Below are 18,259 nucleotides of genomic sequence, written 5' to 3' on the forward strand. Positions count from 1 at the left end.
CTCCGGCCTATCACCCTCACCTTGACCTCCCTCCACCTATTGCAATTCCAACGCCCCTCCCCCAAGTCCCTCCTCCCTACCTTTTATCTTAGTCTGCTGGACACACTTTCCTCATTCCTGAAGAAGGGCTTATGCCCGAAACGTCGATTCGCCTGTTCCTTGGATGCTGCCTGACCTGCTGCGCTTTTCCAGCAACACATTTTCAGCTCTGATGCTGTCGTGCTATTTGCTTGCCTCTCTACTTGCCTGTTACTGCTGATGCTTTCAGAATTCCCAGGGCAGGTATGCAGAGGTGGGAAAAAATCCAGACCTGTAAAAGTGGCTGTCAAGCTTCCTTTCAGCCTGTGGGTGAATGGGGAAGGTGGTGATGAGACAGGTAACCCTGGAAGGAGCACCAGGAATAAAGAGTTCCAGGCTAATGGTAAGATGTTTGGCAGTGCAGATGAACAGTGAGATCTCTGTGTCCATGTATGTAGATCCCTGAAAGTTGCCAGCCAGGTTGATAGGGTTGTTAAGAAGGCATTCGGTGTGTTAGCTTTTAGAAGGTAGAGGGATTGAGTTTGGAACCAAGAGGTCATGTTGCAGCTGTACAAAACTCTGGTGCGGCTGCACTTGAAGTATTGCATACAGTTCAGGTCACTGCATTATAGGAAGAATGTGGAAGCTTTGGAAAGGGTTCAGAAGCAATTTACTAGGATGTTGCCTGGTATGGAGGGAAGGTCTTATGAGTAAAGGTTGAGGAAATTGAGGCTGTTTTCGTTAGAGAGAAGAAGGTTGAGAGGTGACTTAATTGAGACATATAAGATAATCAGAGGGTTAGATAGAGTGGACAGTGAGAGCCTTTTTCCTCAGATGGTGATGGCTAGCATGAGGGGTCATAGCTTTAAACTGAGGGGTGATAGATATAGGACAGATGTCAGAAGTAGCTTCTTTACTCAGAGAGTAGTAGGGGCATGGAATGCCCTGCCAACAACAGTAGTAGACTCGTCAATTTAAGGGCATTTAAATGGTCATTGGATAAACATATGAATGAAAATGGAATAATGTAGGATAGATAGGCTTCAGATTGGTTCCACAGGTCTGCGCAATATCGAGGGCCAAAGGACCTGTACAATGATGTAATATTCTATGTTCTGTTTGTTGAAAGCTTTCCTGGGGGCTCTGGCATTGTGTTCAACATTCAAAGCTAAATTTTAGAAATAATGCTTCTGTTCTCTTCCTCTCACTCCTCTCATTCTCCATTCCCATGCATGCCTATCAATGCTCCTGTCTCCACCTCATGATCCATCATGACTCCTGTGCCAACCTATGTCCTTTATCACAATCCTTATGAACCGCCACACTCCGATATCACCCTATGTCTATCTATCCATTCCATGACCCCCTGATACTTCTGCATCAAACTACACATCTCTCATGATCCAACATACACCATATGCACCCAACCATGGCCCTTTATAATTCCTATACCACTTCAGTGCCAATTCGTACCTTCCATGACACTTTGCCCTTCCTCTCCTTGCCAATGTGCCCGTTAATCAGCGTGGAGCAGACTTGTGGACACAGTTATCAGTCTACTGATGATGTCACTTTTGAAAAAGCTTCTAATTGATGCAAAAATGATTCACTACATTGGTCCTTTGTCTAACCCATCTGTAAACAGGAATTTCATTTAAGTGCTCAATGATTCAGGTAAACAAACATTTACATTCAAATATTAGTTAAAACTATCTAGCAAAATGTACACTTGATAAGACACTCCCATTATAAAAATTATAGCTTGGGCAATTGGCCTTATTTCACAAACCCAATAATAAACAGGTACATTGAAATATATAGTACTATTTTTTAAACTCAACTTTTTCTTATAAGCTTCCTTGACAACCCAGCTGATTCAATGAGTTTATGCACTTTTTATACACTAACATTCCTCTCTCCACAATCCAAAAGAATACAATATTCCTCCAAAGGTGACCGAGGACAAAATCCAAACATACCTCTTCAAAACAGGAGAAATATAAACAGCCCTCACTCCCCTTCACCCCTCAGACTCTCCATGTCTCATCCATTCAGCCTAATGTCCTCAATACATCAGCGGCCATCTCCTCATGACCCTGTAACACTCTAACATCTGCATGGCCCTCTCATACACCTATGTCAATGTAGTGCCTCATTCCACCACACCCTTCTTCTGCATTTACCTGCTATACCATGTTGAATATCATTAGTGTATTTAGGAGCAAAACTGTATTACTATTACTTAACATTCAGTATTGCAGGCTGCATTGTAATGTGAAAAGTGCTCTTGTTCATAAAGAACACAGATTGACGCTTCTTGCCAGTTTGCCTTTTCTTGACAGATCCTGACAGTTCCAAGCGGCTTAAGCACTGTTTTTTCCACTGTTAACAGTCCCAAAGGGCACTAAACTGCAACCCAGCCAAAGGATACTTGAGTTTCCTCCCTCTCCATCCCCTACCCACAAAGAATGCCTAATCCCAACTCAAAATTACCATGGCATGATAACTGCCCCACATGTGTGGGGCTACTTCAGCTCTCAAAAAGAGTATGCTGATTATTAAAAAGAAATGCACTGAGAATGGACCTGCCCTGACCTAGTCTAAGCTCCACACTCTGGGTTCCAAATGCCAGGGATTTCAAACTTCGATGTCAGTGAGGGGGGCTGGTCCTTGGAATAGTCTCCATGAACCAAGCATTACAAACTGCCCCGCTAAAGTGGGAGATACTGGGTTTAGCTAGGATTCCCACCTTTTGGAATTTCTGTTGCTATGGAGATGCATTGCGTTATGACAAAAGAATGTTTTCCACTGGGTCTGGCATAAACCCAGGCCAGGGAATCTAACTGAAACAAACCTGAAAGACTGGCAGATGCTGAAAATCAGAAACAAAAACAGAAATCATTGGAAAATCTCAGCAGGTGTGGCAGCATCTGTGGTAAGAAATCAGAATTAATGTTTCGGTTGAGTGACCCTTCTTCAGAACTGAGGAACTGAGAAAGGGTCACTCAACCCAACACATTAATTCTGATTTCTCTCTACAGATGCTGCCACACCTGCTGAGATTTTCCAGCAATTTCTGTGTTTGTTTCAGAGAATCTAACTGCTTTCATTTTTTTGATTCCTGCAACATGTACAGAATTCATGAGAAAGTAACTGACATGTGAGCAATACAATTCATATTAATTGAATGTAACATTGAGGTTAGTAAGGAGGAGGTGTTATCAATTCTAGAAGGTGTGAAAGTATCTGGGTCGGGTGGGATTTATCTGAGGATTCTCTGGGAAGCGAGGGAGGAGATGGCAGAGCCTTTGGCCTTGATCTTTGGGTCGTCATTGCCTACAGGTTTAGTACCAGAGTACTGGAGGATTGCAAATGTTGTGCCCTTGTTCAAGAAGGACAGTAGAGATGACCCAGGTAATTATAGACCCGTGAGCCTTACATCTGTTGTAGGAAAAGTCTTGGAAAGGATTATAAGAGATAGGATTTATAATCATCTAGCAAGCAAGAATTTGATTGGAGATAGTCAACATGGTTTCGTCAAGGGCAGGTCGTGTCTCACAAACCTCATTGAGTTTTTTGAGAAGGTGACCAAGCATGTGAATGAGGGTAGGGCAGTTGACGTGGTGTATGTGGACTTCAGTAAAGCCTTTGATAAGGTTCCAAATGGTAGGCTTTTGGAGAAAATGTGGAGGCATGGGATTGGAGGTGATTTACCAGTTTGGATTAGAAACGGGCTTTCTGAAAGAAGGCAGCGAGTGGTGGTTGATGGAAAATATTCAGCCTGGAGTCCGGTTACTAGTGGTGTGGACATGTTTTGGAACCACTGCTGTTTGTTATTTTTATAAGTGACATGGATGCAGGCATAGGTGGATGGGTTAGTAAGTTTGCACATTAAAGTCGGTGGAGTGATGGTTAGTGTGGAAGATTGTTGCAGGGGGACTTGGATAAACTGCGGAACTGGGCTGAGAGATGGCAAACAGAGTTCAATGCAGATAAATGTGAGGTGATTCACTTTGGGAAGAATAACAGGAAGGCAGAATATTGGGTCAATGGGAAGATTCTTGGTAGTGTGAATGTGCAGAGGGATCTTGGTGTCCATGTACGTAGATCCCTGAAAGTTGCCACCCAGGTTGAGAGTGCTGTTAAGAAGGCACACGATGTGTTAGGTTTTATTGGTAGGGGGATTGAGTTCTGGAGCCGTAATGTCATGCTGCAACTGTCCAAAATGCTAGTACGGCCTCACTTGGAATATTGTATACAGTTCTGGTCGCCCCATTACAGGAAGAATGTGGAAGCATTGGAAAAGGTGCAGAGGAGATTTACCAGGATATTGCCTGGTCTGGAGGGAAGGTCTTATGAAGAAAGGCTGAGGGACTTGGGTCTGTTTTCTTGGAGAGATGAAGGCTAAGAGGGGATTTAATAGAGACATACAAGATGATCAGAGGATTAGATAGGATGGACAGTGAGAGTCTTTTTCCTATGATGATGACATTGGCTTGTATGAGCAGGCATAGATAGATTTAAGACAGATGTCAGAGACGAGTTTTTTGCTCAGAGAGTGGTAAGGGCGTGGAATGCCCTGCCTGCCAATGTAGTTAACAGCCACATTAGGGGCATTTAAATGGTACTTGGATAAGCACATGGATGATGACGGGATAGTGTAGGGATGGGCTTAGATTAGTTCACAGGTCGGTGCAACATCAAGGGTGAAAGGGCCTGTTCTGTGCTGTATTGTTCTGTGTTCATTGATAAGTTTTTTTTACAAAAGCTTGTAGTTATATAGTGCCTTCAAACTGATGGAAATTCTAGGTGCTTCATAGGAGCAAGAATCCAATGAAATTTAATGGCAAGGCATGTAATAAGGTTTTATGACAGTTGATCAAAGCCTTGCTCAAATTGATAGGCTTTCAGGAAAATTTTAAGAGCGAGAGAAAGAGAAAGAGAGAGAGAGAGAGAGGTTGAGAGGAATATGGAGGGATTTATAGAGCTTGGTACCCAAGCAGGAGAAGATGTAGCCTCCATAACTGGTGATGTGGAAGAGGTTAGAACTCTTAGCATGTGGAGCAGAGACACGGGTTGTGTGTAGAGCTGGAGAGATGGGGGTTGAGAGGGTGACATATGTTTCTCCCACAGTGGGTTCAGTTCAGTATTTTCCCCTCTGTAGCTTACCCTGACTCATTCCTGAAATCAGGTAGAGGTGCATTGATCAGGACAACTAATCTTGGGACCCAGCTGCTCAATTTGGATTTAGTTGCTTGGACACCAGTGAACTTGAGGCTCAGAATCAAACTTTTGTGTTTGTTCCTCAATAACCATTTGACCTGCCAATATCTATTAAGTGACATTCCTATTTGAGTGTAACAAGTAAGATGCCCTGACCCATCCCCAAGTGTAAGGTCGCAGTCCTGTGTTCATTTCCATCCCGATATTCTTTAAAAAGCACTGTTCTTTTGCTGTCATCCTTTTCAGTAAATGGTTTATATATTTGTCTGTAATGCTTTTAATTCAAGACACATATAAAGCCAGACTTCGAGACAGTGAGACAAGGTGCAAGACAAACAACATAGAGAAAGTAACAGAGTCACAGAGAAGGGGAAAGAGCTACAGAGACAGAAAGACAGACAGGGAAAGAGTTTATGCGAACAGTCCCAGCAAATTGGACATTGCATGCAACAACAGCAAATGTTCAACCCTAATAATTACCACATACTAAGTAACTAGGAATTCTGGGCAAGTACATACTTCAAATTTATTCACTGACTTAATCTGTAAAAACATTTAATTCAAGTTTGATTGTTGGCCTGTGCTAAGGTAAGCAACCTAACTCAGGGGAACAGTTCTTCTGTTTTCTTCTTTGTTTTTTCACAATGGCTCTAGCTGATGTATGCAATCCATGGCTCCCAGCTGCCTTCTGATAGCTCTTTCGGATAGTTAATCATGTTCGACAGTGGTTACCAGAGTTATTAGGAGAGGCAACATCTTTCTGTCCATACAGCTTCCCTTTCCAACAGCTGTCATTAGCCTTGGCTGAATTGTAGCACCTTTACTGTTCCCCTGAGTTAGGTTGCTTACCTTAGCACAGGCCAACAATCAAACTTGAATTAAATGTTTTTACAGATTAAGTCAGTGAATAAATTTGAAGTATGTACTTGCCCAGAATTCCTAGTTACTTAGTATGTGGTAATTATTAGGGTTGAACATTTGCTGTTGTTGCATGCAATGTCCAATTTGCTGGGACTGTTCGCATAAACTCTTTCCCTGTCTGTCTTTCTGTCTCTGTAGCTCTTTCCCCTTCTCTGTGACTCTGTTACTTTCTCTATGTTTGTTTGTCTTGCTCCTTGTCTCACTGTCTCGAAGTCTGGCTTTATATGTGTCTATTTTGTTATTAGGAGTGAGCGCTGACTGGTCAGTGATGAGTGAATTTTAATGACCATTTACACCATGTGTAATTCTGATGCATGGAGATTTTTGGTTCACTCTGAACCTGGCTTCAGGGAGTGTGTTACTTCCCTTCTCTTTTGGTCTTTGTGGTTCAATGTGTTTAGACTCTGTTGCAGGTTCCCTTAGAGTAACTGATAATTTTAGACTATGTAAATCAACTTTTGGTATGTTTCCTTATTACTAGGGCTGAATTTCACTTTTATTTGGTTAAGACAAAGTTGTGTTAAGTTTTATTGGAGGATTTTTTGCCACGAGGCCGAATGAGTTCTCTCCCATAAGTTGCTAAATTCATTTCATTAATTACCTACCCCACATCTATACCATCTCTCACATCTGATTCTAGCTCCATCTTACCATGTGTCATTCTCAGGACATCTAGCCACTCAGTAGATATCCCAAATGCACCAACATTCACCCGTGCTATCTTTGAGTGCCCATTGTGCACCTGGACAAGCACAGTCAGTCCAGAGCTGCCCTGCACGGTTCCTGACCTCTGCCCTAACATGACAGATGGGGGTTAGGTGTGGAGTCTGGAATTGCCCCTCTGCTTTGTGGGCAGGATCCTGGAGATCCTGCTGAATGAAGTGGTGCTCAGGTCTCTTGCTCTTCCATCAGGACGAGCAGAGAAGTTCACAACAGCAGACCATGCCAGCCCGGTTCAAGGTTGCCATCTGGGTTAAAGCAGACTTCGCCATCTGGAGGAATGTGCAGCATTGTGGGAAGATGATCAATGACCTTCTCCATTCCATCAGCATAAGTACCGTCTTCTCTCTGAACATCTCACACTCACTTTTTCTCACCTACTATACAGACTTCCCACCAAAGCTTATACTTTACCCTTCTCACTAATCACTCGTCTGTCTCCAACCCTCCCAACACCTCTAATCCTGTAAACTCTCTTTGCTATCTATTCACTCACTCAAGTCAGCCTCCTACCTGCACCAAAAGTAACAGCTATGCCATCCACTTTTGTCTCCCTTCATACACGCTTCTCTTTCATTCCATGAGTGAAACAGACCACAATAGGGCAAAAAGAGTAAAGATGGGTGGTGGATTGGCTGATGTTCACTTCCTCACTTCTTATGTAGAGAAAATCTTGACTTTTGGTGCCTTGAGTGGCCCTGGACTGGTTTCAGAGACTGCCCTTGGCTTGCTGGACGTCTTGAGCAAAGGCTATCCCTCTTGACTCAACTTGAGACCATGACCAGTTTCCTGGTTTTGTGCCTGTGTTGGGTAAGACACAAGTAATACAAACCTGATATCTCTGGCTGAGGGGTTTAAAGCATAAAAAATCAGGGCAAAGGCAAAGATGGTGTGAGCATCCAGATAGGCTCAAAGTGAGTGTGTGCTATGGCAGCATCTGGAGATGCAGCCTGGCCCAGTCCCTGAGCTGGGTATGTGTCCCTGTACACAGAGTGCCCTTGCTGCAGCATTACAATGTGAGTTTCTGGAAGAGCCTAAGATGCAGTATTAGAATGCAGAAGCATACTGCACATGGAGATGTGCCACAAAGGTTCTTAAGAGGCTGATACATATTAATGCCAGTGTCCATGGAGTGTATCCTGAAATATTATTGTTGCCGAGTGTGCAACATGGAGATTGTTGGGAGCAAGCAGCAAGCTGAATCCACAAGGTGAATGCTTTGAATTCCAAGTCAGAATTTTCCCAACATCTGACTTGTTTGGTGAGTCTTATAAGGTAGGAAGCTGAATAGTAATGAGGCAAGTTGGGCCATCAATGAGGTATTTAACATGCATTAATCCCTCAAATGAGCAACATGTTATGCATAGCAAGAAACTCACCTCATTGCTTGTGAAATGCACGAAAGATGGAGTGAGATTTCATGATTGGCCTTGGTGGACTGCCCATCTGATTCTGCCTCCCATCTCACTGTAGCCCACATCACTTTACACCCTATGGGATTCATTGCTTTAAGGATATGTACGTTTCCAGTTATGGAATATTTAAATTGCATTCCTACATCAATGAAACTTGAAGATTTCTTTTGGGAGAATAAACAACATAGAAGAACTAAGGAAAGAACAGAAATACCAAAATATAAAAACCAATCATAGGGACCATCTTCAGGAGCTAAAAGATGTGACATAAATGCTACTTTATACCTTAAAGTTACTCGGAATTTAAACCGAATGGGTTTTCCTCTAGCCATTGAGTTTAAGTCTCTTTCATTAAAAAAACTCATGTTCTAATTGCCATGTTGTTTCTCCTACAGTTTTTATATTCTCCCCGGCATCTCACTCATGTGTCATCACCATTTTTTAGCCTGTGGGCAGCAATTATGTTTAGTACAAGATGCATGATTATGCACGTTGGAATGCATAGGGATGAAGATACAATTAAGATTTTTCTGATTAGTCACAATGTTAAAGAATACTGTGCCTTTTTTGTGCCCTTGATTACATCCTTCACCAGATAGCTATCTTAAAGTGCTGCCTCATTTATCAACTCTCGTAGGACTGTAGCTCATACCTGATGAAATGGAGTCAAACTGGTGAAAAGGGGATTGTGCAGTCCATAGAAGAAACCAGACTCTTTGGGTCAGATGGATGATTGTTACATAATGTTAAACCGAATTACATGCATAAATCTAAACTATAGAGTTTTGGCTGCCCAGCCCTTTGTCATAATTGACACTAAGCTCTGTGCCATATATGTACCCACCCGGTTGTACAGTCATTTCCAGGGAATGGTTGTGACAGGTTAGTATGGAGTCCTGGGCTTTCCTGGATGGCACTGCACATTTTAAATGTGGAAACCAAGAAGTAAAACCATCAGGCCAGGTGGGGTAGAGGGGTTGTGGTGAGCTTGTATAGAGAAGGGAATAGTTATAGTACAGGGAAATGGATACTGGTGTAAGTGCACATGCCATCTCACTATGCTTTTTCAGTGTGACCAAATGAAACATGAGATGCGGTGATTTAAATCTAATTTTACCCTTTCTTATTATGACACCAAGACTTTTAGTGTAAGCCCTACATTGTAGATATTTGGCGTTAGCCTCTGGACTGTAACTGTTTGTCTGTCCCATGTTTGCCATATCAAACACTGGTGATCATGGATTGACTGCCCAGGCTTGTGCAATTCCTTCACACCAACCTGAGGCATTTGATCAGGAATAATTTACACTCGGCATTTGGGAGTTACAGGTTGGCACATGCCGCTTACTGCTCGCAGACTGGGATGTGCCATCCAACCGGTGGGTGACACTTGCCATCTGGTGGTCATGGGCTGTCCTCACTGATGGTCACCGGTGTGCTTTTGGGCTGGCTATTCACATTTGGACCAGATGCAGAAAATGGTGGAGAAACTCAGCACGTCTGGCATCATCTGTGGACAGAGAAACAGTTAATTTTATGAATCTCGTTTGACACAAATTCAGAATTTTGCTTTTATCATTTAACACTTGGCCTTGGCCATCTGCCACTCATTGGCTGGTACATAGGAATAGGAGTAGTCTATTCAGCCCCTTCAATAGGTTCTATCATTCAGTGAGATCATGGCTGATCTGTGGCCTAATGTAACTTTGGCCTATATCTCTTAATACCTTTGTTTAACAAAACATGATCTCTCTCAGATTGAACATTATTTCCCAGTCACTATCAGATTCAACGTTGACAGTATGTAATTTTTCCCATAAATAAGAGGTTGTGTTGATGTTTACAGAGCTGGAACATCAGCCTGAGTTATCTGACATGTTCCATTGATGTAGCAATTTGCTTAAATTTAGCTTGTTGGTGTTACTTTGTTGAAACATTTGGATCATATTCCAGTTATAGCAGCTTTGTCCCAAGACACTGGGATCAGAAGAAAATATCCAACTGCAGCTTTTAATCCTCTCATTATAAAGGCTAACATTCTCATTTGCTGTTCTTGATTATTTTTAATCATATAACCTTGTGGACGCCAGAGGGTTTGATTTCTGGACTATTATCTTCTACTGAGATATGGAACTATTCCAATTCATTGAGGAAGTAAGGTGGCCTAAAGTGATCATTGTCAATGAACCCAAACAAATGTTAACTCCCGGCCTATGGTTAACTGCAGGACTATGGTTACCCTGTTATCTCTTCACTTGTGCTTGATCTACTCTGGACTCAGTGACAGTATGGGATGGTGTGGGATGAGGGAGTGGTGGGGAAGGATGAATGTTCCCTTTGAAAGTGGCAGCTTGGTGATGAAATATGTTTGGATCGTTCTGGATCCCATTCCACTGGGGAAGACACAAAACTTGTCGCTGTACTCTTGCTGGCAAGTTTCTGAGGGAGGAAATGAGGGTTTTGGAAAATGTGTAGTTTTTCCTGTACTTGGAAGTATACAAATTCTGAGCTTTGGAGAGATCTGGAATCTGTGTAATATTATGTCTCACAGTTATTATGATTAGATTAGATTAGATTCCCTACAGTGTGGAAACAGGCCCTTCGGCCCAACAAGTCCACACCAACCCTCTGAAGTGTAACCTACCCAGACCCATTTCCCTCTGACTAATGCACCTAACACTACGGGCAATTTAACATGGCCAATTCACCTGACCTGCACATCTTTGGACTGTGGGAGGAAACCAGAGCACCCAGAGGAAACCCACGCAGACACAGGCAGAATGTGCAAACTCCACACAGGCAGTATATATATATATATATATGTATGTTTAAAAAAATCTGCTTGTGACATCATCACTGTATCGTACTTTGCGACCCGAGGGTATTAAATCTCAAGGTCCGTGTTCCCTCAGATCATTTGATGCATGACACTCCACTGGAAGCATAGTCCTCTTTTGTAACCAAACCACTTAATGTTAGCCCAGTCACTCAAATGTGCCTAAGGCATGTAATTATGGTATATAATAGGTAGCTTTAAGAAAGATCTGTTGGAATTCTTCAATACCACAATATTTGTGCCTGTTTCAAACATTGCAGAAGATCAATAAGTATGCTATATCAGGTAAGACACTCTGCTGGAGGTAAATGTTCTTACCATTGGTAATACTTGTGTTATATCTCGCAGCAGATAAGCAACATATCTTTAAGGGACATGTTCATTATGAAATCACTGTATCATGCCATATGACCTAATAATACAATGCTGTCAGTCTCCATTTTACAGAGTTCTGTCTTCGTGCAACGTGACATGCTGAAGGAACTGTGCTATAGTGCATCTAAATTACTTGCACTCAGACACACAAGTACCTGTGATTGTAGTGTACAATGTAAATACCAAGAACTGTCATAAAAATTCATTAAATTCTGCAGGTACGATGTGATCTATTTATGATCATCAGCTTATCTCACATCAACACCTTGGTCAGAAAGATAACACATCCCATTTCATGTCCTGAGGTTCCACACACCACATGACATTAGATTTCTGCCTGAATATGAGATCTAAAGGAATAGCTAGCTATGGCTGTCTGATGACATCTATATGGACTTCAGCAAGGCTTTCAACAAGGTTCTGTAGGGTAGACTGGTTAGCAAGGTTAAATCACATGGAATCTAGGGGGAGCTAGCCAACTGAATACAAAATTGGCTTGAAGGTAGGAGACAAAGTGGTGGTGGAGGGTTGTTTTTCAGACTGGAGAACTGTGACCAGCAGTGTGCCATAAGAATCAGTACTGAGTTGCCACGGTGTGGGGTAAGTCAGGGATTTGGATACAGTTATTAACAGATATTAATGACTGTTATGAACATTGAGCAGTTTCTTCCTCACTTTGTGTAAGACTTGTAATTGGATTTTGGGGTTATTTCCTTTTAAGATTTAACAAAACTTTTGCTACTAATGGTTAGTGTTTGCGATGATGGGAAACAAGATTATTGGCAAAATGTAACTACTTCCCTGTGACATTTTTCATTTCCCAATTTTGCAAACCACTGTAAAGTAATTTGGCTGTGAGTAGTAAAATGTTGTGTTCAGAGTTTAACTGTGGAGAGCTTCCTACATTTCTTGTTTATCAAACTCTCCAGTTTTCACCAATATATTGGTTTCTTTTGGCAATTCAACTTTGTTATGACAACTGGTTATATGTCTCCACCTCCACCTTTTGAAGTTTTACCCTTACTCACTGAATCAAATGATATTCATTCAATCTCAAAAATCCCTTGCGTTTCTCCAATCTTGTTGAGTTCTGCAGCTTGTTCTCTGAGCTCATATTAGGTCCTTTAACCTTATTGGTTATAGATTTGAATCTCTTTATCTGGTTTCATGCATCCTCTCATGGGATGTGTGTGTCACTGTCAAGGCCAGCATTTATTGTCTATCCTTAATTGCCATTGCAAAGGTGGTAGTGAGCTGCCTTCTTGAACTACTGCAGACCATCTGGTGAAAATACATCCTCGGTGCTTTTAAAAGGGGGGGTTCCAGGATTTTTGATTCATTGACAATAAAGGAACAATGATGCATTTCCAACTCAGGATGGTGAGTGGTTTGTAGGAGTAACTTGCCCCTGGGCCTGCCTGGTGGTGCTCCCATCTATCTGCTGCCTCCTTGATGGTAGATATCATGGGATTAGAAGGTGTTGTTGAAGAAACCTCAGTAAGCTGCTGTAGTGCATCTTGAGGATAGTACACATGTGCGATTGTGTGTTGGTGATGGAGAGAGTAAATTTGTAGGCTGGTGAATGGGATACAGATCGAGTAGGTTATTTTGTCACGGATGGTGTTGAGCTGCTGAGTGTTGCTGGAGCTGCATTGGTCCAGGTAAGTGGAGGGTATTCCATCTTATCCCTGACTTGTGCCTTATGGATGGTAACCTTGGGGTGTCAGGAAACAAGTTACTTGCGACAGGATTCCTAGCCTCTAACCTGCCCTTGTAGCTGCAGTATTTAAATACTGTCTTTGTACTGCCTGTTATTGACATCTTCTGAAGACAATTACACACCTTCCCCATGTACACTGGTAGCACGAAGATTCTCCTTGCCATCACTTCTCCTCACCACCCTACTGTGATGTTGAATTGATTTCTTGGTGTCTATTATTGGGTAAGTTGCCATTTCCTGCAGCTAATCATTGAGATGGTTAGAACCAGTCTTTAGCATTAGCCACAACTGCTTACCCTCAGCTGCGATTTCATTCTTCTGGCAGGTTGAATTGGTTGTGAGTTAAATGGCATCCATTTGGGCCGAGTAGATTTTCTTATGTTGTAGCTTCTCCATCATCATTCACCTCTGTATCATTGCCCTCCTTATTTCCTGTTTCAACGCAGCTTCAGTTGAAATCCTTGCCCATGCCGTTAACATTATCAGATTTGGCCATTGAACACCTTGCTTTACCCTATAAAAATTTTAGTCGGAAAGGGTGGCACTGGAAAAACAAAGCGGGTAGGCAGTGTCAAAGGAGCAGGAGAGTCGACGTTTCGGGCATCTGCCCTTTATCAGGAATGTGGAGGATGAAGAGGGATAAGAGATAAATAGGGAGGTGGGGATGGGGCTGCAGGAAGGTAGGTGGGATGGCGATGGGTGGATGCAGATGGGAGGTACATGTGACAAGTCGGTGAGGAAGGTGGCGCAGACAGGTGGAAACAAAGATGGACAGATCAAGAGGGCGGTGCAAAGTTGGGGGTTGGATCTGGGATGAGATGGGAAGGGAGATTTGGAAACTAGTGAAGTCAGTGTTGGTGCCGTGTGGTTGATGGCTCCCAAGGCGGAAGATGAATCATTCAAAGATGACTCTCCTGCTCCTCGGATGCTACCTGACCTGCTGTACTTTTCCAGCGCTACCCTTTTTGACTCTGCAGTCTTCACTTTCTTCTATAAAAATTTTAGTTCATTCAACAATCTTCTGACCATTATTAAAATTCCAGACCAGACTCTCTTATTTTGTGGATATGACCCTCATATTCTAAGATTCAATTCAGGACCAAGTAATTATGTTTTAAAGTATATGACATTAGAAATTCTAGTTACTCACTAAGGGATTAAAATTATGAGGTTTTACTATTTTAAATAAACAGAAGAATTGTCGCTATTCAAGTGTCAACAGTGCACGGTTAACAGCCAATGCTCTTCATCTTATACTCTAACAATGAGGTAAACATGAATTACAGCCAAACTATGATTGAAATGCCACAAACTGCACATTAAATATCGGACAACCAAGATGACTACCCCCAAATTTCTCAGTAACCCAAAGAGAGACCACCGAGTCCTGGAAAAATCTTTAAACTTGGTCTTTCGTAAAAAGAGATTTCAGCTTCCTGCTTTTGAAGACGGAGCCTCTGATATCTTTCAATATCTGCTCATAGTCAGCCTGGAGACTACCCTGTTCTTTTCTCTGCAAATAGTTGTCAGGCAATAGGACTCAAAATTAGATGGCCTCAAACACTGATCACCACCCAACTGCTCAGACTCCTCTTTTCACACTGTAACTCACTGAATTCACAAGGTTGCATCCCACCATTTAGTTACCAACACTATTTCTAGCTGCCCTCTGCTCACTGGCTTTCCGTTGTCCTGGTTGCCTGTATCTGGAACAGTGCTTCACATGGATTTCTTTGAGCCTCAATCTCCCCTAACAGAACAAAGCTAACAATCTTCTGATGTCTCCTTCTCTCCAAATTAAACTAATCTAGTGTCCTGTTAAATCTAACAATAGAGTCAACCCTCTTCTGACATAAGTCTAATGTATCTACTTCAATAAATTCTGTACCTTAAAAGTTCCAAAATCCAGTCAACCAAAGGTCACTGCTCTAGGTGCCAATCCACAAGAGTTCCACACCAAAAAAATGACAAAGGTGTAGACTTGCTCACGTCATATCCTCACGGTGATGCTGTAATGTATCATCCCCGCATTCCCTTATCTCCATTCAGTGCAGCCCTCCTGGCATCTCAGATTAAAAAATTGTATCCTGGTATATTGTGTTCATTTGTAGGCACCTTACTTTAGGAAAGATAGCATGACTTTATAAAGAAAGCAGAAGAGATTTACTAGAATCATCCCAGTAGTGAGGAGTTTCGGTTATGCTGACATTAGAGATGTTAGGATTGTTGTCTGTTTGGAACAGAGAAGGTTAAAAGGAAATTTGCTAAATCTGTTTGAAATCATGTAGGGTTTTAGATTGGTTAAGTGTCAGAGCAGCTGGTAATCAGAGGGCACACAAGTGGCATACGAACTTCACAAGTGATGTGAAATATTTAGTTACACAACCAGTTAGAGTCAATTCAATAGTAACATTCAAGAAGGAATTGGACAAATATACAAAGTGAAAAAAAAAAGCATGACTATGGGAGGGAACAAGAGAATGGCACCAGCTGGGCAGTTCTTTCAAAGAGCCAGCACCAATATGAGGGACCAAGTGGCCTCTTTCTGTGCTGTAGATATTTTTAAACACTTGTTCAGATGGGTTATGACTGGAGCAGGTAGGACCTGAACCCAGGCCTCCAGTCTCAGAGGCAGGTACACTACCACTGCACCACAAGAGTTTTTTTCTGCATTGTATCATTCTGTGATTCTGTTGTCGAATCCCTTCCTTGTCTCGCCATTTGCTATAATCTCCTCCAACTATACAACTCCATGTCTCATTCCTCCTGTTTTCACATCCTTCTGATTCTGATCTCCTGTATGGCGTACTCACGGCTTCCACTATTAGCTTTTGGCTGTGAAAAATATATCCCCAGGCATCATTATTTTCTCCCTCACTTTTCTCCTTTAAGATCCTCCTTAAAAACTTACGTAACACGCCCAACAATTCTGTTTTTTACTCTGCATTCATTTTTTTTGACTAAGCTTCTGTAAAGAAACCTGCATAATTTTCCAACATGATATAAATGCAAATTGGTGCTGCTGAAATTCACCAGCTGGGTTCATTGACGAATGCGCAGTAGTCCCCCCCGTACGCATGGGGGATATGTTCCAAAACCTACCACGGACCCCGAAACCACGCACAGGTGTGAATCCAATCATTTAAATGGGAAATTTACCTTCCCAGCAGCCCCCTGGAACCTGGTTCTGGAACGTTCCCTGTAATATGTTTGGGCCGTGGTAAACTATGGGTAGCTGAAACCGCAGAATCCGACTCAGCGGTCGCCCTGTACATTGCCGGAGATACACACAGAAAAGTAACCTGTAAAAGTTGGAACTTTTGGGGGAGAGAAGAAAAGAAACCAGAGGATGGGGTAGGATAATGAACTCCAATCTGTATCACCTTTGGCTCAATTGGTCAGAGCGTGATGGATTTAAGACCTATCCAGGACCTGAGCATGTATTCCATTGAAACCTCAGTGCAATGTGAGAGATTGCTGTGTCCTGTGCACAAACTGAGATCTGTTTGCCCCTTTGGTTGGACATCCCATGATTCTATTGGTGGTACAGCAGGGAGTATCCCCTGAGTCTTGGCCAACATTTGTCCCTCATCAGACACTACCTTCTTCATTAATCATCTCGTGCTGTTGTGTGATCTTGCTGTACCTGTGCTTCAAAGCAAACTAAAGGCTGTGGGACTTCACGAAGGCCTAGAAGATGCTGTCTAACTGCACGTTCTTGCTTGAAGAGCTGTTTGTCTGTCTGTTTTACAGCGAAGCTGCCACTGGCGAGTTGAAGCCATTTGTACCACACTTCAGAAGGACTTCATTGACAGATGTGCAAGAATTCAGCCCATCCGCAGTACCATCCTGTGACATTGTGAGTATCTCCAATAGCTGATAAAGTGGAGTGTTTGACTTCTGATAAAGATTTCTGGAGTTCATCAATAAATGGCAGTAATTTGGTTGCCATGTTTTCCCCATATTACAATAATATTCAAATTTAGAGACACAAACTGCCAGTGTTTGTGTCAAATGGGGAAAGTGAAAACTGTGGCTTGTTGGTTTCCACTTAGCTATTAGCAGGGTTTCCAAAGCTGTGTGTCAAGTGCTGAGCACTTTGGAAGACCCGGTGGTATTGTTTAAATTCTTTCTTCCCAACTGCTGTCATTTATCTCTGTTTTTTAAGCCTTTCAGTCCTGATCCTGTGGACCCCTTAGATTTTGAGGTGCATATAGCCAATCAGATGGAGAATTCTGAGCTAGGATCACTAGCGAATCTCGTGGATTTCCCCAAAGATGATATTGAGGTCACGTTATCACCTCGAGCACACCGGACTGTTAACCCTGCTGTGCCAGACGATTGGTAAGAAGAATGATCTGGAATAAGATACAACGTGGAGTTACATTAATACTTTAATTTTTATGATTTGTAATTGTTTATTTAAAAACAAATTAAGGAAGGGTTAGGATGAGTACAAATGTTTGTTTGTGTGCTGGTTGCAGGCTGGTATGTACACATCAATGTCTTGGCGTTGTAATGCATTGCTGTATGTATCAGCATTTTGCTATTGTAGCACGTGAATAATTTTACTATGTAATGCGCAGCTGTATTTTTCTTTGTGTTGTTACTGTATGTGGCTGTCACTCACTCCTGTACATGGCTGCACCTTTCCATTTTACACTTTGCACCACAGAGTACAGGCAGTAACCATCTCCAACAGTGGCCTAACCAATGTCCTGTACAACCGCAACATGACCTCCCAACTCCTGTACTCAATACACTGACCAATAAAGGAAAGCATACCAAATGCCTTCCTCATTATCCTATCTACCTGTGACTCCACTTTCAAGGAACTATAAACCTGCACTGCAAGGTCTCTTTGTTCAGCAACACTCGCTAGGACCTTACCATTAAGTGTATAATCCTACAAACCGACCGACTCCCACAGCTACCTAGATTACACCTCTTCCCACCCTGCCCCCTGTAAAAACGCCATCCCATATTCCCAATTCCTCCGCCTCCGCCGCATCTGCTCCCAGGAGGACCAAT

General features: G+C 42.4%; 1 protein-coding gene across 2 annotated transcripts in view; it reads left to right on the forward strand.

Annotated features, from left to right (window-relative positions):
* LOC122565276 (dedicator of cytokinesis protein 7-like) overlaps positions 1-18,259 on the forward strand; it is a 191,018-nt gene that overhangs the window by 11,898 nt on the left and 160,861 nt on the right. For both annotated transcript variants that reach the window (XM_043721061.1, XM_043721062.1), the window contains exons 2-3: positions 16,982-17,087; positions 17,397-17,572. In XM_043721061.1, the coding sequence (XP_043576996.1) occupies positions 16,982-17,087; positions 17,397-17,572 (282 nt within the window). The remainder of the gene's footprint in view (positions 1-16,981; positions 17,088-17,396; positions 17,573-18,259) is intronic.

This window comes from Chiloscyllium plagiosum, chromosome 31 (genome assembly GCF_004010195.1).
Source record: "Chiloscyllium plagiosum isolate BGI_BamShark_2017 chromosome 31, ASM401019v2, whole genome shotgun sequence".
In the NCBI taxonomy this organism is placed as follows: Eukaryota; Metazoa; Chordata; class Chondrichthyes; order Orectolobiformes; family Hemiscylliidae; genus Chiloscyllium; species Chiloscyllium plagiosum.